The 24850-nt window shown below is 43.2% G+C and overlaps 1 protein-coding gene across 5 annotated transcripts in view; it reads right to left on the minus strand.

Annotated features, from left to right (window-relative positions):
- Nucleotides 1-24850, minus strand: part of RHBDD1 (rhomboid domain containing 1) — a 173256-nt gene that overhangs the window by 96919 nt on the left and 51487 nt on the right. For 3 of the 5 annotated variants that reach the window (XR_007454258.1, XM_049614790.1, XM_049614793.1), the window contains exons 4-5: nucleotides 8995-9116; nucleotides 5402-5458 (exon numbers count right to left, since the gene is read on the minus strand). Coding sequence is in view for 4 of the 5 variants with exons in the window: in XM_049614790.1 (XP_049470747.1) it covers nucleotides 5402-5458; nucleotides 8995-9116 (179 nt within the window). In the remaining variant the exon portion in view is untranslated. The remainder of the gene's footprint in view (nucleotides 1-5401; nucleotides 5459-8994; nucleotides 9117-24850) is intronic. The other 2 variants (XM_049614791.1, XM_049614792.1) reach the window with 1 other exon arrangement.

The following is a 24850-nucleotide window of genomic DNA, read 5'->3' on the forward strand; positions in this document are numbered from 1 at the left end:
AATTATATCCTGCAATGAATACCAGTTTAATATTCTTTTGTAGCTATATACTTTGGCTCTGTAGTAAAAGAAATTCTGGTTATCATTATTCTATTAACTACTCCATCTGTTCCTTATACACATACCAGGATTTCGTGGCCAAAGAGATCAAGAAACACCACCAAGATTAGAAAAATTGGTAACAGCTTTTTAAACATTCATGAGGTTCTTTGACCTATAAAGACTCTTCCAGCTAAGGACGGCCATATTAAAAATAAATCATTACTTGTAAGAGATACACATGCTCTCATACAAGTTCCCTAGATGACCATTAGCATGGCCACCTGGCCTTATGTAGCTCTGCTTTTGAAGAAATCCAGTCACTTCAGAGGAAGGAATATAAATATGGTAATCTTACAGGGGATAAGAGAGAAAGGTAAAAGAGGCTTTTATTTTTCCCCTTAATTCTCTGGTCTGTGTGTCTGCTCTGTGCATGCCTCTTCCAAATGAAGGAGGAAAGGAGCAGGTTTCCCTTTTTACTATTTTTTTTAATAAGTGCCAAAAAAAAAAAAAAAAAAAGAGGAAAGAGAAGACAGTAAGGGGAACTGCCCTATTTCGTTGGGATAAATCAGCAGAATGTCTGGTCCACCTCCTATCCCTGTACAATAGAAAAAGCAGAGGCTAGGAATCGGTGAGTGGCACTTTTGGTCCTGGTTTTATCACTAACTAGCTGTATGACTTTAGTCAAATTACTTAACATTCCTAAACTTCAATTTCCCAGCTGTCACACAAGACCTTAGGACTAGGGAATCTACAATAGTTTAAGACATGCATGTCTGTGCACAAGTATATTCTTATTATTCTCTTTGTCCAGAGGAACATTCCTGTTACTTTTGGGGATTTAACAAATCAACCAGGAGAAAGGCCTTTTTTCCTCTACCGATGCCTAGTGTTAGGGGCCACGTTCTCTGCCAAGTAGAGGGGATAAAGTCAACAGAAGTGAGAAATCACAATGGGAGAGAGGACCAAAATGGGTCTTCCTGTCCAACCCACCTCTTCCGAGTTACACGGGCCAATAAAGCTCTTATAATTAAATCAGTGTAAGCTGGTCGCCATAACCAACAGATGAAAGGAATCAATGCTCTTCCAAATGAGTATATTTATCAGCTTAGTCAGTAACTACTCATTGCACTTATCTTTAGGTGAGTCCACAGACAGAGGGAGGTGAGCTGGCACTCCCCAACACCTGTTCCTCTCCTGCACCAAGACCACAGTTGTAACATTTTAAGCATTCAAATTAGCACAGGCAAAAGCCTCAGAAGTGAAATCTTGGGGCAGCAACAGTATTCACTTCTATGGTTCCCAAGTCTATGTAAACCCAATCACCTAAGCCTATGATTTTTGTTCTTGATTTCATTAAAACCACCTGGGTAGTTAAGAAAAAAAAAGTCCAATTCCCTGTATCTGTCCTCATTCTGATTTAATTTGTCTTGGATGAATTCAAGGCCTGGATATACTGTAAAAACTCTTCAGGTGCTTCATATGTATAGCCAGGATTGATAATCATGATCCAAACCTTTATAACTACATCAAACACAGAGCTTGAATATAACTCCAATAGTATCACTCCACTGATTAAATCCTCCAGTGGCACTCTGACACATTCTGGATAATCTCAAACAGGCTCTTTAGTAAAAGCCTGATAAGCCCTTTCTTCCCATTGTTTTGCTTAACTTCTACTTATTAATTCAAGACCCATTCTCCACTTCCTCTGAATAACCTCCACCAACTGCAATCTTACTCCTCCTTCTCAGGCTGCACACTGAATGTATCACGCTAATACTGTTGAAATGGATTTCTACCTCTGCTAGAAAGGAGTAACTGGACCTGAACTAGCCCTTCCACCATACTCAAGTAGAAAACTGGAGAAAATATATGAAACAAATAGACATTTTGAAATACAACAGACATTGTATAACAGGCAATACAAGATTTTGAGCCTTGAGAGAAAGGAAATAGGCCTGTAGGTGCTTCCCGGACTATGGTACAGGGAAAGGAGACATGAGCAGGTGCAGCAGGGTCCTCGTGATGAGCTGACATTTGCAGGGCAGAGTATAGCAAAGGAGAAAACTAAATGTACAGAAAAACCTTCAGAAATCTGCATGAGTCCTCTGGAGATTTGGCTGAATTATTAAGCCAGGCATGTGTGGGTGAAATACCATGAGACCAAGGAAAGAATGATGAAGATCTACAAGTTGACCAATTCCCAGAGCTCAGGCAGGGCTGGAAGATCTCTGCTTCCCAACCAACCAGAACAGAGAGCCCTTGCTGAACAAAGGCCATTCAGGAGAGACCCCAGAAAAGTGATACCTCAGTTGTAGCACAGAATTAACCATAGAATAAGAGTTATTTTAGACTCACCTTAAAGAACTTAAAAACAAGTGCCAGAGGGATCAAACTGATCATCAAGAAACTTAACTGTGTGTCAGAACAAAGTTTAGTTTTCTCTGAAATAAGACAAATTCAACACCGCAAAATACACAATGTCTAGTATCCAATCAAAACTTACCAGACAAACAAAAATTGTGACCCACAACCAGGAGAAAAATCAGTGTGTATTGTAGCAGCTATATATATATATATTACATATATATTTATTTATGAGGGGGAGAGAGAGAGAGAGGAGGCACAATTAGGAGCCAGGGACTTTGAACATAAATATTATAGCTATGGTTGGGATTTAAAGAAAAACATGAATATAATGAGAGAAGACATGAAAGACAGAGAAGAGAATGAAATAGGACTTCCAGAGCTGAAAAATACAATATGTGCGTGGAAAAATTCACTAGACAGGATTGACAGCAAACTCGACCTTGTGGAAGAATCTGAACACACAGCAATAGAAACCATCCAAACTGAAGTCCCCACGTACCCAATTACACAGAGTCTCAGATTTTTGTAAGACAAAATGAAGCAATCCAACATTGGTGTGACTGGAAATCAGAAAAGGTGGGGGATGTTCTTTAGTAAAAAAGCTGGAAAAATGGATTACCAAGAGATCTGAACTAGAAGGAAACGTTTAAGAGAATTCTTGAGGCAGAAGGGAAATGATAAAAGATGGAAATTCGTATCTACATAAAAGGAGTCTCCTATTTTTGTGAAGTAACTCGCACAAGCCCTGGGCCCATCTCTGAGCTAAGTATGTGATGAACAGACCCAAGCGGGGATTAAAAACAAAAAAAAAAGCAGGGGCACCTTAGTGGCTCAGTCAGTTAAGCATCCAACTATTGATTTTGGGTCAGGCCATGATCCCAGGGCTGTAAGATCGTGGCCCATACTGAGCTCTGTGCTGAGCCTTGAACCTGCTCAAGTCTCTCTCTCTCTTTCTCTTTCTCTCTCCCCCCTTCTGCCCCTCCCCCTCTCATGCACTCTCTCCACTCTCTCTCAAAATAAAGAAATAAATATATTTTTTATTTAAAAATTTAAAAAAAATGCAAAGGCTTTAAAAACTGAACTGCTACATAACCTGCCACACAAATATCAAATTAACCCACGAGAGGTACATGCATGAGAATGGATCAAATAGCACAGCAGAAGATCTGAAAACTGAATTGACATTGGATTCTAATCACCCACAGAAGGAGAGACAGAATTTGTGTTCTAAACCTGAAGAGGGTGACTGCCTGCACAAACAAAAATGTCAATATTTTATAGACAATGTTCACAGGATCTGGAATCTCACAATAGTCAAAAAAGTCACCGTCAAAATTACTGGAAATCCCAAACTAAAACAAAATGGAAGATAGTGACTAATGCTCAGGATTAAAAGACAATCAACAGATGTCAGCCCCATGAGCAGACTCAGAGATTGGAATTACCAGACAGACTTTAAAGACGATCCAATGACCAATGACCATGCTCCATGAGATAAAGTGAACACTCTTGAAATGAATGGAAAGATAGTTTTCAGCAGAGATAGAAACCACAAAAGAGAACCAAATGGGAAGAGCAGACATGGTATTGTTAAAAGCCGCTGGGTGGGTTCAATAGCAGAATGGAGAGTACAGAGGAAAGAGACCATGAACTTGAAGATAAATCAGCAAAAATTATCCAAGGTGCAGAACACAAAGGGAAGAAGATGGGGGGGGGGGGGGGGAAAGGAGCCTGAAGGGCTTCAGGAACACTATCAAAATGTTTAGATTTCATGTCATTAAAGTCTCAGGAAGAGAGGAGAAAGCAACTGGAGAAAAAACATTTGTATAACTAATATCTGAAATCCTCCCAGATTCAGTGAAAGACAAAATACGTGAGGCAAAAACTGACCAAATTAAAGGGAGATCCAGATAGTTCTATAATCACACTTGGAGATTTTAACCCCCTTCTCTGCACTGACAGAAAACTTAGAGGTTAGCAGGATCAGGATCAGATATATATATATAGATATATATATATATCTATATATATAAATCTATATATATATCTTCACACACAGACACGTTAATATATATATAATTCTCTGTACCTATATTATTTAAGTCAGGGGTCAAAAAGCTACAAATGTGGTCCAAATACAGCCCACTGTCTATTTTTGTAAGTCAGGTTTCACTCATTTGTTTATGAATTGTCTCTGGCTGCTTTCATGCTACAAGGACAAGTTGTGACAGAGACCATGTGACCATCAAAGCTTTTGGAGTCTAAAACGTTAGCTATCTGGCCCCTCACAGAAAAGGTTGCCGACCCCAGATTTAAGCTACAACAGTTCTCCAGTGGAATGACTCTAAAAGACACCTAGACATCCACAGCTATGGTTTCTTTAACACCTGTCTGCAGGAACTGGCCCCAGGCACTACAGGGGGGCCTCCCCAGCACGGCACACAAGGGCCTTAGCCTGAAACAGGTCATGTGCTTTAACAGGAAGTGCTTTCTACATATTTGTAAACCATTTAGAAAAAATATACTCTCTTCTTTAAGTCACATGGTATTAACTATTAGAGGAACGCCTACCTTAGCCTCTTAGGGTAGGCATGATTCCTCCTGAATGTGCAGGTAGGGTGGACTGTGGAGAAGAGTGGATCTGAAACTAACTTGTAACACTCAGTGGGCAGTGTGGACTTGTAGACTGAGAATCCAGTACTAGACCCGGATCTAGTATGAACCTTCCCGTGCCTGAGAGACCTCATACCAATCATACAATATTCTCAGGCCAGAGTCACCTCCTTCCCCAGCCTTCCTTACCAATTCACCCAAATATGCTCCCTGGGCTCTGGCTCCATCTAGCTTCCAGGCATGATGGTGGCTCAAGTACATACCTGCGGACACTACTCTACAACAGCACAAGCTAGTGTCACCTTAAGGCAGCTCTGTGGTGGCAAACACTGTCATTTTTAAAAATCAAATGTATTCAATGAAATAAAGTGCTTACCTGAACTATTAAAGTAGTACTGCTGTCCTGGGTAACGAACAGGGGAGGGAAAATTGCCTAAATATGAAGGAAAACAGACATTTTAATTATAGCCATAAGGATTCCCCCACCCCAGCTTTACGGAGTTCTGATTAACAAATAAAAAAACTGCATGTATTTGGGTTGTACAACATTAGTTTTTAAAAGGTATATAACATGATGATTTAATATACATATACATATGACATGACTGCTACAATCAAGTAAATTAACACCTATCACCTCACAATGGTGTGTTACCATTTTGTGTGTGTGTGTGTGTGTGTGTGTGAACATAAGATCTACTGTCAGTAAATTCCAAGTATACAATACGGTGTTATTAACTATAGTCACCACACTGTACCTTAGAGCCCCATAATTTATTCATCTTCTAACTAGAAGTTTGTACCCTTTGACCAACATCTCCCCATTTCTCTCATGTCCCTAGACCTTGGCAACCACTGTTCTACTATCTGATTCTAGGAGTTCAACTTTTTTAGATTCCACATATAAGTGAAATCATATAGCATTTGTCTTTCTCTCTCTGGCTTATTTCACTTAGCATAATGTCTTCTTGGTTCATCCACGTTGTCCCAAACAACAGGATTTCTTTCTTCTTTATAGCAGACTAATTACATTACACGTGCGCGTGCACACACACACACACACACACACACTCCACATCTTCTTTACCCATTTATCTGATGGCCAGTCACCCTACCGTGGCTATTGGGAATGACGCTGTAACGAGCACAGGAATGCGAATATCTCTTTCGAGACACTGATTTCATTTCGTTTGGATATCTACTCACAAGTGGGATTGCTATATCATAAGGTGTTCTATTTTTAATTCTTTGAGGAACCTCCATACTGGCTGTACCAGTTTACATTCTCACCAACAGCACACAAGGGCTTCCTTTTCTCCACATCCTCCACCGATGCGTATTATCTCTTGTCTTTTTGATAATAGCCATCCTCACACTTCCCCATTTCGATCTGCATCACAAAGTGACAGTAACCAAAAAGGTACTGGCATAAAAACAGCCACCTCAACCAATGGAACAGAACAGCCATAAGGCTTTAACTGATGATCTTGCCAACAATTCGGAGGTTCTTTATAACAAAGCCAAGGTCATTTCAAGTGATTTCTAACCAACTGTTAAAATAAACTCCCTTCTGTCTGGGCCTAGCCCTATCGGGAACAGAATATGGGAAACGCTCTACAGTTCCTTAGAGGTTCTAGAGGTTCCTGTTGACCTAAGAGGGTCTCTACCTCTAAAATAAGCCTGGGCTTAGAGGCTCCTGTACAAGTGGAGATGGTCTGGTGTCCAGAGAACCTGCTGCCAGAAGACTGTTGGGGGAGCCATGGTTCTTACCCTTCTAAAGGGCCTTTCCCCTTCCTTGTCCCTAACAGGGCCATAGGACAGTCAATTCAGCACTACTAAAGGGAGGCGGTGTGGGGAGTAACAGGCAGGCACAACTTCAGTGTGATGCTCCTTCTCCAGAAGTTATCAGGCAGATGCACTTGGCTATTTTCCACAGGGCTCTCGGGTCACCTCAATTCTCAGGTCACCCTAGATCTTTCTCTGGCTTCACCGGAAAAAAGGCAGAGAGATTATAGGCTATTTGTAAATAGCACTGAATGTTTGTTTCAACTTTTAGTATCTAATTTTCTATTGTATTACTTTGAAAACAACATGATGTAAAAAAAAAAATAGGTCGCCCAGAACATAGGCAAAGTTTCAAGAAGGAAAACTAAGAGTTGAAATGGTGTAATTGTGGGGAAAAATCCTCTTTAAAATCAAAACTCTTCCCTAAATTCTGCAAGAAAGCTTTACAAACCACTTCAACTTCAGATACACATAGAAAATGAGACAAAACATGGGGTGCCTGGCTGGCTCAGCGGGTAGGACATGCGACTCCTGATCTTGGGCATATGAGTTCGAGCCCCAAGCTGGGTGTGGAAGTTACTTAAAAATAAAATCTTTAAAAAAAAAATGAAACAAAACATTAAACTCACAAGAAACATTCCTTTTCCCTTATCAGTACTAAGGCGCATTTGGGCAACAAAGCTCATTACTGGATTTCCATAATTAAGTTGTATCAAAAATATAATGAAACTGGACATTTTCAATAAATGCAATTCCCGCTGTCTCCTCCAAGCACACACACTGGAAACACAGTAATAAGCAAACGTAGGGAAATGGGAATCCGTTTAGATGCAACACAGCCTGTAAAAATCATCTGAAAGTGAACACAACCCGCTAATAAAGACAGCAGTGCAGTGCCTGGAAAGCTTTCTAATATCATGAATATTATATGGTTCTCAAGAATACCAGTCATCGGCACAAAGTGTGAAAACAAATTATTTATGGTTCAAGGAAAGGTAAAATAGTCTCAGAAGATTTCTTATGAATAAAAGATGAAATATTGGAACTCACATGGTCTATAAAACAAGTGTCTGCAAAATAGTTTTCCTATAAGTCAAACACAGTATAGCATTTTAAATTAAGAGGGCTAAAAAATTCATATATTCTAAATAAAATAAAGTATTTTCATTGAGCATCAATTTGACAGGAAAAAAAGCCAGAAAAACAAAAACAAAAACAAAACAACAACAACAAAAAAACCCAAACTTTTATAGGCAGAAGCCACGCTTTAAGCCATAGCACACTTGATTTGGCCACGCATGAATATGCATCTCACCCACCAAGAACCTAGGGGTCATTCTGAATTCTTGCAAATACTGGCCTGCACTTCGGTTCAGATTTTTCTTTTTTAACTTTGCCTTGCACATATATTAATTTGGGGAATATTACAGAAGAATGCATTATTTTAAATCCATTTTAGGGGTGCCTGGGTGGTTCAGTCAGTTAAGCGTCTGACTTCAGCTCAGGTCATGATCTCACGGTTCATGAGTTCAAGCCCCGCATCGGACTCTGTGCTGACAGCTCAGAGCCTGGAGCCTGCTTTCAGGTTCTGTGTCTCCCTCTCTCTCACCTCCCCTGCTTGTGTTCTGTCTCTCTCTCTCAAGAATAAATAAAAAACGTTAAAACATTTTTTAAATTAAAAAAATCTATTTTAGTTCTCTGCATTTTCAAGAAAATCGCAGTTTTCTGTGAGTTCCCTCAATGCTGCAGGTAAAAATACCACAATTTGTTCCCTAAGAAAGCTTCTGGTTCACAATTTGGGTTTGCAGACTCCTCTGGAGCAGTGTGGGGCACATGTGCAGCCGGTGTTTGGCCTCTTGGTTTTAAAAAGAGCCTATTCGGGGGGCGCCTGGGTGGCTCAGTCGGTTGAGCATCCGACTTCAGCTTGGGTCATGATCTTACAGTCTGTGAGTTTGAGCCCCGCGTCGGGCTCCGTGCTGACGGCTCAGAGCCCGGGGCCTGCTTCGGATTCTGTGTCTCCCTCTCTCTCTGACCCTCCCCCGTTCATGCTCTGTCTCTGTCTCAAAAATAAGTAAACATTGAAAAAAAAAAATTAAAAAGAGCCTATTCGGTAATTCCTAAGCTGAACCACAGGGAAACTTGGGGTGGCTTCTGTTTCCATTAAAATTAAGATGAACTTCCAACCTGTTGTCAGGCCAAGGGTGTTTTGTTCTGTACCTGCACACATTTCCATGATTTTCTTCAGAGGCCCAACAGTGTACATTAGTCCGACGAGAATCCCGGCCAGATGCCCAGCGAAAGAAGCCCTGGGAGAGAAGGAGACCCTTTGTGAGTATTTGCTCTGCCACTGATTAGACACATTCTGTCTTCTCATTAGGCCGGTGCATGTCAATTAGTCACAGTCTGCAGGCTTTGCCCCCCCCCCCACGTCCTTTACGCTGAGCAGCATTTAACTCTGTCCAAAGAACGCTTCCTACCTTAAAAAAAAGTACAATGAATAATAACCACCGCATGTTTAAGATGCAGTTTCCTCTCCTTGACCAAGAGAAGGGGGCTGGCTCCTTCACAGCAGTGGAAGCATTTTGTCAAGACAAACCCATCTGTTTCTTCCAGTTTTTCTCTGTGGCTCTTATCCCAAAACATAAATGAAATCCGTTTTCTCTGAATTACATCTCAAATTATTCAGGCATTGTGAGGCCCCATATCTCCCCGCGCAGCACAGCCGATTGCGGATTTTCATACACCACCGACGAGCGAGGCGAAGAGCAGGAGCAACCCGGCAGAGGAAACGGAGATGTCCACACCCCTTCCCCTAAAGTTGTCTTCGTGTGTACCTTTCAGGCCCTTAGCAAAGAGACAAAAATGTAAACGTCGAGCTTGAAAGATGAGATAGGGCATTAAATTGGTTCCATTCTTTTTTTTTCTTAATTTTTAAAAAATGTTTTATTTATTTTTGAGGCAGAGAGAGACAGAGCATGAGCAGGGGAGGGGCAGAGAGAGAGGGAGACACAGAATCCGAAGCAGGCTCCAGGCGCTGAGCTGTCAGCACAGAGCCCGATGTGGGGCTTGAACCCACAAACCGGGAGATCACGACCTGAGCCGAAGTTGGACGCCCAACTGACTGAGCCACCCAGGCGCCCCTGGTTCCATTCTTCTTAAAGTACCATCTAAGACTGGCAATCACTATTAAGTGACACAGCAAGCTGCAGCTAAGTCTTTGTTGAATGAGTAAAAGAATAAACAAAGGTCACCTAGCTGTCTCCCTCCCTCCCCACACCCCCACCCCTGCTCTTGCTCTCAGTGCATCCCACACTCTGCCATCAGCTGTTCTAGAATGGTGGGTTAGCCATGTCACAGCCATCCAGTGAAACTCACTGACTCGTCTGCTTCCAGAGCACCCCAGCCCACAGCCAAGGCATCCCAGCACTCGGCCTCGCTCATCCCTTGTCCCCACTCTCATGGCCCACTAAGTCCATCACTGCACCCGCCACCAGACCCCCACGTGCTCAAAGGTGACCACAGGTTGAGCTGAATGGCAGGCACCCCTTTCATAAAAATCGTGTCCCTCTTTCCTTCCACTGTCTTCCCTCAGCAATGCTGCTTCTGCCTTTACTATAGCATGGACTCGGCCTACTGGGGAGGGAAGTGTTAACTACACATTGGCCCGGCTGTCTCTCTCTCTCTCTCTCTGTCTCTCTCTCTCTCGCTCTCTCACAAATTCTCTGAGGGCACCAATGATGTCTTTATTCATCTTTTATGCTACATTAGAAACCAAAAACAAACAAACAAACGGTCAAGTGTATGAATATTTCCACAGCTTAGGGAAGTGACCTTCATTCCAGAAAGTTATTCAGGAGCCAGATGTAAACTCCAAGAGCACAGTGATTTCTGTCGTTTCCACATATGTATGACACACTCCTAGGGCCATGCCTGGCACTGGAAGACACTGGGATGTGGGTTGAATGAACGATTCAAGTGTCCCAGGACACCAGGAGGCAAGTCAAACCCATTATATCTTCAACTCAGAGTGCACCCCCTGAGCCACGGCGGTGATGGAGCTGAGGGGCTGACGTTTACTCCCCTACAGCAGACCTAGACTCAAAGCCAACACACGTTGCCTACCTCAGCAGCAACCAAGAGGGCAAAGGCCCTGGAAAATCACAGGCAAAACAGCCACAAGTCATTTTCACCGTCTTAGAGCTAGCGAGAAGACTTGTTAGGTCCCAGGAAAAGAAGAGACCATGGAAGGCTTCGGAGAAGAGACCAGAGGAAGCCGTCTACAGGCAGGATGGCACTGATGTTTGTTCCAGGAGCTAATTCACTCCCACCGTTGCCCGAAAAAGCTCCTGCCACGTGCACACGCACTGTCACAATGCGTGTGTGTCTGCATGCATGCACATACACGCTCGCCCCCCCACCCCCACAACCATCCCTTCAAGAGAGCTATTATCTTCATCAGATAGATTTACCTACAATATGTGCAACCTGATAATAAAAACATAGGATCAGACGCTCGGGTTCCATTTTTAGGGGAAGAAGAGCATGAGCTATGCTTTTCCTGAGCTTTTCCAAAAAAAATAAAATTGTGCTTATTTTGTTCTATTTTTAGGCTACATAAAACCCTTCAAATAGTTCTAGGAATGGCAGAGAAAGTGGTAGTTTGAGGGATACAAAGGAGAGGCCAGAAACAATTTTTTAAGAATAGTAACCTCGATTTCACAGAGAAGAAAATTGCATCAACATTTTTTAACTTTTTAACCCAATCTTCACGGTGAATCATATAGATACAAAATAACACGGGAGAAAATTTCAATTTAGAACTCCAACCTATTAAACAATCAATCCTGAACCTCATTTACAATTTAGAGTACAATGCAGTGAAATGAATTTCTTATCTCTCTAAATGAGTTTGCAGAAGTTTGAATTATAATCTAATTGTCCTCATGTAATTGCGAATAACTGGGGACGGAAAGCTGGCAGACCAGAGACCATATTGCACCATCATCCGACATTCCGCATTTTCACACAAGTCCCATCTCAAAACCCTGGCTGTCCTTACCATTTAAGCTCTATACGGGTGTTCATCTCTTAAAATAAGAGATGATGATCATCTCAATCAAAACTGAGGATTTTGCAACATAACACACACAAAAAGGGACATGCCACACAGGAAAGGAAACCTAGGCTCATTTTGAGAGGCAGTTACCCTTCTCCATGCCGTCGGTAACCATCTGACAGACCGCCTCCCCCTCCCTCGAAGGGACACCCGTGTCCTGAGAGAGGAAATGGACCCGTGGACAGGAAATGGGGCTGGAGACGTGTCTCCTTCCCAGCAGGCAGGGGGCCCAGTCCTAGCACCTGGGCACTTTGCCCCTGCCCCTGGGGGTGCTGCGGGGCCACAAGGAGGCCCTGGGCTTTGGCGGAAGACAATTAACAGCTTCAGAAGCAGACCGTGTTATGATCGTAACTATATACATGAAACAGACGTTTTGATGCCTGCGTTGTCCGAGGAAGCCCATGGTTTCATAGCATCTGTCCACGAAGTATGTGCTCTACTCCGTTCTTAGTCACCCCCACAGGCTGATGCCCCACGTGGCAGGCTCCTAGGAACATGGCTTCTTCTGGGCCTGATTAGGTCTTAGGCTGGGACTGAGGATTTGGTGATGGCCTGCCACCTTCCATCCCAATTCAAAGTAATTCTCTGGGACAGGACCACCCTCTTCAACCCGTGATGTTCAATACCCGTGATGTTACCAGCGCAGTAAACAGTCTGACACTAGCACTCAACAAATTTCTGGAGGAATGGAGCAGTGGAATTAAAACTGCATAAAAAGTGCCCATTTCTGATATACGTTACAATTGCATTCTGAAAACACAAGTTAGGCACGGTCACCAATTAACAATTGTTTTAATATCACATCTCATCCAGAGAGAAAATGATTAAACACAACGCCCTCCCCATCCTGCATACTTAGACAATGTATTACACAAAACACCCTCTCGATTAACAAAACAGCAACACCAAACCTATTATTATATCCCAGAATTGGTCACTGAGAAGCTTTATTTCTTCTGATAGCTCAGTAGTGACTCCCTTTAGAAAGCATAACAGCTATAATCAAACACTGACTGATGGCAAGGTACAGTCACAGGGGCCAGGCGCATTGCTGCCATGTCCAGTCACACAGGTCGTGCACCACGCAAACAGACTATGATGAGAAGAAATTCATTTGTCTGGGGTCTCAGGCGTTTCACAAAGATCCAATATTCAAATTCAGATCATCACGTCTCAACTTCGCGGAAAGCACCCATGTAATTTCATTCCAGTTGGGGCCTATATCTTAATCCAGTAGTTCTTAAGCTTGTTCAGGTTCTAAGCCCCTTTCAACGTCTGATGAAAGCCACAAATCCTGTCTGCAGGAAAATTACACATACACAAAATGTCACCTATAATTTTAAGAAGTTCACGGATGGTTTGAATTCCATCCACGGACCTCCGGTTAAAGACCCTTGCCTGAAGTGAAAATAATTCATCACAAATGGGAGAATTTCAAACACTAGCCCCAAGTCTAAACATTTCGTTTGTACTCAAATCCTAAGACAGGGGCAGCCTTTTGTTTGGATTACTTAGGTTTATTAACACGCCCCGTCTCTTGGCTGTGCTGCTGCTCTGTCGTGGTGTAACCTACTCCTAGATTCAATTTCCTCCCTGCCCAAATCCGACTGTTAGTCATTCTTCCAGCTGAAGCCTGAGAGTAAGAAATTCTGGTAATCTCTGTATGTCCGAAAAGATCTTTCATTTCAGCCTCCCATCTGTCCAGAGGTACCGGATCAACCACTGCTGCTAAAAAATCTAAGTCGGACAGTCCTTCATCTGTCTTTTCAGATTTTCTCTTTATTTTGGATACACTGCCATTAATACCACAATCACTCCAGTTGTACAACCCTGAAAAATCATTATCGTTTTGTACAACCCTGAAAAATCATTAGCCATTACTGTTTGTCCTATAGACCTCCAGAGATGCAGCGCTGACACAGAATTGGGGCTCAACTTGTGTTTGTGGGGAAAAAAAAACTAAAAAAACACAAAAAATATTGAAAGGTTAAAAAATCAAATCGCCGTTGGTGCACATTACTTATAAGGGATAGTGAAGGTAATTGTGGACCAAAACTAAGATGAAGATATTCCTGTGTGTTATATGTCAAATGTATTTCCATAAGGCTGGGAAGAAGATGATTGTGGATTTCAGTTATGCAAACTATATGCAGATATTATTAACAACAGTACAGAGGGTTCTTTCCAATCATGCCGGCATAAACTGCTTCTCACTCCTTTGAGAGGCGACTTAGAAGGTTGAGCTAAGTGGTTATGCAAAATGTTCATGCTCCCATGTGCCACTGTTAAGGAATCAAAAGCCTAAGCTATGATTGAAAGCTGTGACAAGCTATAAAGGTCCTCCTCTGCTAAGTGGCGAATTCTTTCCACAGCTGAAGAAGCTGCCATCTCAGGCATAGCTCAGAAAGCAGAAAATGTATTACTCTAAGACATAATCTCCCGGTGTGTGCAGAGCAAACGACCTCATTAAGGACGTAGCTTGATGGAGACACAGTGTTAGACAAGGCAAGAGGACACGGTAAGGTAAGAGGCGGTCAGCTAGAAGGGGGCTGCTGTAGCACGTGTTCCAGAATTTCCTCCTGTAAAAGCAGTCTGTACCAGGCTGGAACTGCATTTAACAGAAGTTCTTAATTGTTTGGGGCTCTTAATGAACGACCCTAATAAACTGACCTAACAGCAGCAAGGTGTGGCAAGAGGTTTTCAGGTTTTTGAACATTCATGCCACTAGGGAAGACCTTGGTAGGACTGCTTCTTCCCAAGATAAACTGTTCTTAAACTGTTTGGTTTCTGTCCTGGATGCTTTCTTCAACCACTACGCCAGTACGTGTCTTTGGCAATGGCAATTTGGGAGAGACTTGGTCTATACGTTCTTTCTCTTCACCACATTCCCCGGCACCTCCTTCCTGCCACTGTTGGCTGCAGAAGTAAGAACCAGTCCTCTTCCAATATTATATTCCCTCCCAAGGGAGGCACTGAAATATTGGCCACGTAACCACTCTAATATCCATGTGCGTTTATTAAACATGGCACCAACCTCGGGCCTGGGGCTGGGAGCTGACCACTGACATTTACTTGAGTCCTAGACAAACATGATCTAGACAGAAACAAGAGTGCTGAAAAGGGATGAAAAGTCTCTCTTACAAAAGGGCTTCCAAGATAATAGATGATGCCCAGCCATTGGTTCTTGGTCCCATGGCCCTCAGCCTGGAAGCAAGATAACTTCATGAGCTGATTCAAGAGGGTAGCATTCATTCATTCATCAAATATGTACTGACTATTGCATAAATAAGACAAACACGGTCACGGCCTCGCGGAGCTTACAATCTGGTGGGGGCACACACACTCTCTAACTGCGAACTGTTTCAATGTAAGGAAGCAACTCTACTTTCCCTAGAGTAGTCTGGGATGGCTCCTTAAGTGACATTTAAAGTGACATCCATAGCATTTGGAGCTTGTATGCCCCGAGGGGAGGAAGGAAGCTTCACACAGGGAAAAGCACACAAGTAGGGGCTGTGAGGCTGGGAAGAACCTGGTGTGTTTTATGGCTGGAACATAGTGAGTTAGCGAGTGAGCATGAGGACATCCTACAGCATGAGATCAATTTGGAAAGAGGTGCAAACGCCAGATCTTATAAGCCATATGTGCCAAGGGGAGGAATTTAGGTTGTTTCCTGAGTACACCGGGAGGCCACAGGAGAATTTTTTTTTTTCAATACATGAAATTTATTGTCAAATTGGTTTCCATACAACACCCAGTGCTCATCCCAAAAGGTGCCCTCCTCAATACCCATCACCCACCCTCCCCTCCTTCCCACCCCTCGTCAACCCTCAGTTTGTTCTCAGTTTTTAAGAGTCTCTTACGCTTTGGCTCTCTCGCACTCTAACCTCTTTTTTTTTTTTTTCCTTCCCCTCCCCCATGGGTTTCTGTTAAGTTTCTCAAGATCCACATAAGAGTGAAACCATATGGTATCTGTCTTTCTCTGTATGGTTTATTTCACTTAGCATCACACTCTCCAGTTCCATCCACGTTGCTACAAAAGGCCATATTTCATTCTTTCTCATTGCCATGTAGTATTCCATTGTGTATATAAACCACAATTTCTTTATCCATTCATCAGTTGATGGACATTTAGGCTCTTTCCACAACTTGGCTATTGTTGAGAGTGCTGCTATAAACATTGGGGTACAAGTGCCCCTATGCATCAGTACTCCACAGGAGAATTTTAAATGGGAGAATTTTTCACAATGATCTATTCTGTCCAGTGGGAGAGCAGAATCTACAGAGGCAAGAGCCAGCGTAGGAGACTAGTAAGGAGGCTCATGTAGCTCAGATGAAGAATGAGGGCAGCTTGGAAGAGGGTGGTAGCAGCAAAGGTGGGGAGAAGTGAGTGGCATCTATTCTGGCAGCAGAGATGAAAGAACTTGCAGTGGACTCCATGTAGGGGGTGCAGGAAGGGGAGAAATCTAGGCTGCTGCCTTGTGCAACAAGACGGACAGTGAAAGCCTCGGGGCGCCTGGGTGGCTCAGTCGGTTAAGCGTCTGACTGTGGCTCAGGTCACGATCTCGCGGTTCATGGGTTCGAGCCCCACGTCAGGCTCTGTGCTGACAGCTCAGAGCCTGGAGCTTCAGATTCTGTGTCTCCCTCTCACTCTCTGCCTCTCCCTCGCTTGCACTCTCTCTTAATACTAAACAAACATTTAAAAAAATTAAAAAAAAAAAAAGGATGGACAGCAGAACCCTTTACTGGGATATGGGAAACTGGGAAGAGGAGAGGGCAGGGTGGGTAGAGTTCAAAGCTCAGTATTGATGTGTTTCGGGACAGACGCCTGCAAGACAACTAAATAGAGGCAAGTAGTACAGTATTCAGTAGGAAGCTGGGAACCAAGTTGGAAACTGAGTGTAAGAATAATTCAAAATACTGCTCCAGGATATTTCATGTTACTTGACTTCTAGAATATTTGTATATACTAGGACGACAATATATCTTTATGTATATAACATAAGACACATTATAGACACACAAATATACATATATGTATCTAAAAATAAGATTTAAAGAAGGTACTGTACATTAAAACAGCAACAGATAATGGGGGGGGGGGGAGGAGCAGGGAGTAACATCTTCCTTTCTATTTTCCAAACTTCTTATAATAGTGTTTTAGTAATTGCATTTTTTTTTTTTCAAATACAAAGGGAACAGAATTTGGCGAGGCCCTCATTTAAAGAACGGCATTTCTCTCACCAGTGTGGTGGATAAATCTAAATGTTTTTGTTGTTGTGAGGGTAAATCGTCAAGAATGTTCTCTCCCATGTGGCACAGGCAAATGTTTTCAGATAGCACTCCAGATGAAAATCTGTAGCTTTGCAGTATTACGAAGTTTCTTTAGAATCTGTCGTTGTTACTCAGATTTTCAAAACGAAATGAAAGGTGTGCCAAATTAACTGAAAGCAACAGGTTGGTTTTATTTTGCACGCGACATAAGCAAACAACGATTCCCCTTCACCCCACACACTTAATTGGGGCACAGACGTTACAGAGTCCGTCCATGTGATTCTAGAAGTGAGGCCTGTGCTCCTTTGCTCGCCAGACACCTCACAGGACCAGACGTATCCTACAGCTTCCTTTCCCTGGTTTTCCAAATTCACTATTGAGTAGCTTCCATTTGCCCAAACTCTCTCCCTCTTCTCTGCACCATCCCACATGCACCCCGGCCCCTGGGATCATCTAAGAAAGTGCTTGAGAACAGGGGAAACTGGAGTTCTATCACCTGGGGCTGAATCCTGGCTGTGACACCTTTGGGACCAACGTGCACCCACCTGCACTGGCTCTCCCCACTGGCACTGTCTTAGTTCAGGCCTCTCCCTGGCTCCGTCCCCCTTGCTCTGCTCCAGCCTGGCTCACCATTGTGCAAGCACTCTCTCTAACAAGCCAGCCTCGCCCCAATCCTTAAGCCTCTTGGTAGCTCCCCAGTGTTTCTAGAATAAAACACAAGCTAGCCTTGTTACATCCTTCACGTGGCTCCAGCTGCCTCTTAGCCTTCGCTCTCCACTGCCAGCCCGCAGCTCTACCACACCCAAGCTCGAGCCATTTGCAAAAGCCTCGCTTTCACCCTTCCCAACTTTGTATGCAATATTGCCTTCACCCGGCTAAGCCCTAGCAAAACGCTCCTGGCCAGCACGTTCCTGCAGGACAGGGTAGGGTCTGCGGCTCCTCTGTATTTTCCTGGCACCCAGATCTTTCCTCGTCTGCTGATTTCTCTGCCATCACCCTGCTGCTTAATCTAGTGGCTCTCAACCCTATTATACCCGATGCCCCCTTAAACTCAAACAGTCTGCAAGGCTCCATCTTCTTGAAATAAAATTTATAAACAATCACAATTACACACATACTTCTTAAGACACAGACACATACACACACACAATTTCAACTCAATGTTATAATGCTCTGGCTGTAAAATAAAGATTTTTAACAAGCAATGCAACAAAATCATAGGAATTATTTGCATAGGATACTACCAAAAGACACATAAAATGGTCCTTTGCTTGCCCCTATGTATGGAATCTGCATGAAGGTGAAAATAGTATATGCAGGCAGATACAGATGGGCTTTTTGTGACTCAAACACCACGTGCAGGGTTCCATCGGTGACATGATTTTATGTGACGATAAATAACTTTTGACTCCAAAAAAAGCAAAGTACAATCTTCCCTTAAGTTACATTTACAATTTTCCTGGAAAAGTCATTGTATATTAAATCCATGCCAAAAAAAAAAAAAAAAAAGCAAACACACACACACACACACAACTTTGTGTTTATATGAAAAGCACAACTAGGTTTTAGGCTCGGATAATCATAAACAGCTTATTCACCTACATAAATGTCCTTTCAACAGATTTGGGGATGGGAGAGTTATGCAGGATCATTCTGGTTGGAGGGCACTGTCCTGCATGGTGCAGGGCGATTAGTACCTCTGGCCCCTGCATACCCAATGCCAGCAGCACCGCTAATCATTATAATAACAAAAAACAACCCTGCCAATTTCCAAAGTCCTTCCTGGGGACCGAAGCCACCTATCCCAGTGGAAAACCACTGGCTTAGTGCACAGCAAATGCTTATTAAATGTTTGTGGAATTGATAACCTTTAATCATTAGGCCTCAAAAATCTTTCTTTTCAAAGTACTTCCCATGTGACTATACTATGCACAAATTCCAAGGATTCCAAGTAAATCTACAACATATTGAACTGATACGCAAGCAAACTTCCCACCACGACTGAAATGCACATGGGGAGTAAGAATATTTGAAAGAGGCCATGATCACTTCCACATTGCACTGTGGCAGAATAAATGCAACTTGGCACGTGAAAAATGCTTTGCCATCTGCTATTACTATAGACAGAAATATTTCTGGATACCACATGAATGATTATTTGCACATCACCTCCACAAGTAAATATAAAATGAAAGAGAAGTTGGATTGTTTATAGCCTGATTGTAACATGTGCTACTGTTATGAAGCAAATGGATGTTCCTGTGAGCTCAGCCTTATGGAGGGGTTTTCAGAAGCAGTGTGATTCCTAGAAATCCCGTGGTAGGGGGGCAGCTCTCTGAGGTTGTAGGAAGAGACCGGCATCAGTGACCCCGATTAATAGGAGTCATCACAGGGATACACAAGGAAAAAGGGTGGCAGGGTGGGGTGCTTGGGAGGCTCAGTCAGCTGAGCATCCGACTCTCGATTCTGGCACAGGTCATGATCTTCATGGGTTCAAGCCCCGCACTGGGATTCATGCTGACAGTATGGAGCCTGCTTGGAATTTTCTGTCTCTCTCTCTCAAAATAAATAAATAAATAAACTTTAAAAAAAAAAGTTACAGCTCCGTGGACTCCACCCCCAGAAATTCTTCAAAATTTCCTTAGAGTGGGATGCTGACATCATTTTGTTCGGTTTTTCTTTTTTTTTGGTTTTGTTAATTCCCTAGGTGATTTTAATGTGTTGAGGTCCACTGATCTCAAGCCAGAGTTCAAATTCTAATGGTGAGATTACACCTACATCGTAGGCCAATAAGAAAAACATTTTGAGTCTAGGCAAGCCTCTTTACCCTACAAATTACCCCATAGAAGTGACATCTGTTTCCCTTCTTGGTAAGTGGGCCTTAATATATTCTACTATAATGCTGCAAGAGAGTAAGTATAACTTCGAAAATTCATGCAAGGAAACATGTGAGCTCACTTCAAAAGATTTACAAGTTCTTTGAACTTATTAAAACCTGGTAATTCAGCTAGTGTGCCCACATAGCCAAGAAAGTGATATACACATGGCCGAAGGTAACCAACAGGAAAGAGTTAAGGTGATCCCTGAATCCCTAGATCCAACACAAAGACTGGGAAACAAAACTGGATCACAGTGTTAGCCTCTAATTTCAGAAAAACTAAATTCCACTTGTGGTTAAATCTGGTCTAAATCGAAATTCTGACTAATGAATGCCCCACCTACTACATGACTCAGAGACCTGGGTGTGCCATTGATATCACAGACTGCTTCTGTAGCAGCTTTGTTGGTATGCCTGGAAGGCAGAGTTTATGCTAAACATGAGCACAGAACCACGGGCAACACAGTTCTGAAAATGCCTATTAGAGGAGAATCTGTTTAAGCAAAGCAACCTGCTAGGCTGAGCATCTGTGGAAGCCACGAGACCCACAAGAGCTCATCTCAGGGCACTGTCAGTGTCAAAGAAATGGTCCCACCTCCAATGGAGGCCCAAGGTGGGGAGATATTCCCTCATCTCCCTTCCTTGCAGCTGTACACAGGTATAGGACCTACACTTGGCCAGTGAGACAGATCTCATCTTGAGAATCTTATGATGAGAGTCCAGGGTAGCAATGTTCCAGTTCCATCCAGTTCTCTCAGGTGTTTCCAGCGCAGTGCTTCAGTATTCTCAACAATTCTACAAGATATCGGACAGCCTTCTGATCAGTCCTTTTGTGGTTAAGCTTGCCAGAGTTGATTCATGTTTTCAACCAAGAGTCCCAATTGGGGGGTTCCAGGTGTATATATGGAATCTGAGGCGATAAGTGGCTCTATTTTCCCTAGAATCGCCACTAGCCCTAGGACGATGGAAGGTCGGAGCTTTTGGTCAACTCTGCCACCAGGTAGGTGAGCTTCTGCATGTGGAGAATGAAGGTGTGGTGGACAGATTCCAAGATGGGCCCTGATGATACCTGATTGCTGGTCTTCACCCCTTTTACAATCCTTTCTTCCTGCGCATGGGTGGGACCTGCGACTTCCTTCCAAACAGAATAGAGCGTGCCACTTCCACGATTGCGTTACATAAGATCGTAACTTCTGCCTTACAAGCAGAAGACTCTTTTTTGCGCCCTTTGATGAAGGAAGCTGCCATACTGTGAGCTAACCCGTGGAGAGAATCCAGTGGCGAGGGACTGAGGATGCCCCTGGCTGACAGGCGACAGCAAAGCCCTTGGTCCAACAACCCACAAGGAACTGTGCTCTTTGATGAACCACATGGCTTGGAAGCGGATCCTTCCACGTCAAGCCTTCAGATGAGATCTTAGTGCTGGCTGACACCTTTGCTGCAGTCTTGTGAGAAATCCTGAAGCCAGAGACCCAGATAAGCCATGCCCAGCCTCCTGCTGCACAAACACCATGAAATAACAGATACGTGCTCTTTTAAGCCACCACACTTGATACGGTTTATTACATAGCAATAAATAACTAACACAGAAGCCAACACAGGAAAAGAAATAGAGCCAGGAGATGGAGACAAAATCCTAACGCACCTTGTCCACACCTCCAAATCCTACCACATCTGATGCCTCTGAAGCCCTGGCCTGCACCACCGGAAATTCTAATCATGTAAGCCAACAGAGGTCCTTTTCTTTGATCAAGTTAGTTTCAGCTGGGCTTCTTTAAAATGTAACCGGAAGAGGGGCGCCTGGGTGGCGCAGTCGGTTAAGCGTCCGACTTCAGCCAGGTCACGATCTCGCGGTCCGCGAGTTCGAGCCCCGCGTCGGGCTCTGGGCTGATGGCCCGGAGCCTGGAGCCTGCTTCCGATTCTGTGTCTCCCTCTCTCTCTGCCCCTCCCCCGTTCATGCTCTGTCTCTCTCTGTCCCAAAAATAAAAAAACAACAACAACAAAAAAAAAAACGTTGAGAAAACAAAAACAAAAAAAAAAATAAATAAATAAAATAAAATGTAACCGGAAGAATCTCAACAACAAAAGTGTCCGAGGATGACAGAAGCGAGGTAGAACCAGCAGATCTCAAAGTCTGAAGGGGAGTTCTGCCAGACGCTCTTTCAGTTCCGGCATAAGCTAAGGCTCCGGGTGGGATAGGGGACTTGATGATTCTAACGAAAGAGTCAAAAACGTGTCACGTACACTGAAGAATTATTAACCCAGATGGTCGAGTCACCAAATCAATTCTCAGAACCTCCGCCCTGGTATCAGATACAGGTCCATTCCTCATGTGTGGAAGATAATAAAAGTAATCTTGCAAGACTTAAAAGAGAAAAAATACATATAAAAGTATTCCATATAATGCCTGCCCTATTGTAGGTGTGAAGCAAGAGGTGAGGAAAAAATTCAAACATCTCATTTTTTTAACTGAGGAACACTATTTACCACCTCTACGAAAGAGCTCTGTGAAGTTCACGGAGACTTTACTCAGTAAGTGTTAGCACAGACTTCCAGGGGGTTGCAGGACTCGGGCGGCACTGGAAGACTTTGGGAAGCTCTGACTAGCTTCAGTGATTCTTCTTGTGCCCACAGAAGACAACTCAGGGGCCCTGACGTGGTGGCGGCTCTCCCAAGGAGCCGGATGCTGATTTCAGGACTTTCCCTGTGGTATCTCTCGTTTTCCCAGACAGCCCATAAGACGGGTACTATTATCGGTCCCATTTTACAGATGAGGACTTGAGATTCAGAGAGAAGTAAAACCAAGGGCCAAGCTTACACAGAGCGAGGAGAAAGCGTGAGCGGCACTCAATAAGTGTGTATTGAAAGGAAGACTCAGGAATGTATCCATCCCAAGGATCCCCACCTCCCTGATGGACACACTTTCTGCTTGTCTTTGCCTCAGACTCGGCACATCTGAGGAAGTTTGACTAGGAAGTATAACCTGCAGTGAGGAGCCTGAGACTCCGACAGAAGCATGAGTAGGAACCATGTCATTGTTCATGTGACACAAGTCTAACAATACCATGGGTCACTTCTGAGCCACAAAGCACTTGCGGAAAAATCAAATAATCTACTCTGATTTCTAACTTACAATCCTCAACAAGTTTTTTTTTTTCTTTCAAAAAACCAGTGCGTGCCTTCTTCAAATCTACTAAAAGCTTTATTGCACCAGGTGATTTCAATCTCGTTTACTGTTTTCTAAGCTCTTTCGCTGCCCATTCCCCCATCCAATCTTCTTTCCACCATGGATTCTGAGCTGGACCGTAAGAAATTCTATTGAAATTAACAGGCAAAAATCTACGAAATCCAGATTGAATGGGGACCTTGAGCCATCATTAAAGACGAAGTCCTGTGAAGATCTTGCAACACTATGGAACGCACGCGGAACACCTTCCTCATCAGTTAGGCCGTCCGCCTCCGCCCGCACGGGGAATGACGGTGCTGATGAAGCTTTCCAGACTGAATACGCAGAATGAGTCCGTCGGCAGCACTTGAAATACCATTACAAACAATGTGTGTCAAACCGTGTATAATCAGCACGCTCAAGATGCTTGATAGCAATCACTGGCAGTGTACTCAGAGACACTGGGGTGGAATTTATAAATTTTAAATGAACTTTTGCCATTTCTTACATCAAATCTTCAAAATGACTGCTACAATGCAAAAAAGCTTCAAACTTCCTGTTGCAAGCCAGGTATATTCACCATCCCCCTGTCTACTACCCAACTGTGACTCTCGGTTCTCTGTGGCCATGACTCAGTCAGTGCCCGCTCCCTGCAAATACACCTTAAATCTTTTGCCACGACCTGAGAAGCTCAGATCAGAGATGTGATAACTTCCAGAACATGAATAATACCGCTGTGACTAGTATGAAATACCTGACTGAGGAAAACAAAACAGTCATAACGATGATGACGAAGAACATTTTTCTGCCTTCAGAAAAAGCCACGGTTCTCGATCGGCAAGAGGAAGCGTGGCCCTCAGGACTGGACATTCCATCCAGCCTTTTTACACAAACGAGGTTTGCTCTGTCACACCTTTAAAAAAACAAACAAACCGGGGACAGGAAGATCAGGGGAAAAATGAGTTCTGAGTAATGAGTCTGTGAGAAATGTGGCTAAGAGTCATAATAATCTATGACCCTTACTTTTTCACACAATTAGACTCTTGAAGGGGGGTGGTTTTCTAAGCGAACTATCTTCTGCATCCTAGAACTCTAGCCTCATTTCTCATTCAGCAGCTTGCAGGAGGGAAGAAAAGGGAAGGAGGCCACCGTGAGTCACCATCAAGTTAGATAAAGCAGAAACCTAGTTCACCATAAGTACAGAGGTAGTATCTACGGCGAAATGACTTTAAGGGGATTCTCCAAAGCGAAATGCAAAAAAACAAAACAAAACAAAACACCAAAAAACGTTAGTAACAGCAGATTTCCATCAACACTGCACTACACTGGTTATTAGTAAAAAGATGGATCGGATAGTGTTCATTTTTAATTCATAGACTCTACTTGTATATTCAGTACAAAAAGAGCACTGCAAGTTTATAAAGTCATTTTTCTGCCGCCCGCGTAAGTACTGAATTATTTAAAGCTCATTTGAAAAACACACACACACACCTGACAGTTTTTAAAATACTGTTTGACAACAGCATTTTCAACATCTATAAAAATATGTGCTAGAAAAGCAGATTCTGTGCACACTGTCTTTCGTTAGCAAGTCCTAAGGTATTTTTTA

The sequence above is a fragment of the Panthera uncia genome (genome assembly GCF_023721935.1).
Source record: "Panthera uncia isolate 11264 chromosome C1 unlocalized genomic scaffold, Puncia_PCG_1.0 HiC_scaffold_3, whole genome shotgun sequence".
NCBI lineage: Eukaryota > Metazoa > Chordata > Mammalia > Carnivora > Felidae > Panthera > Panthera uncia.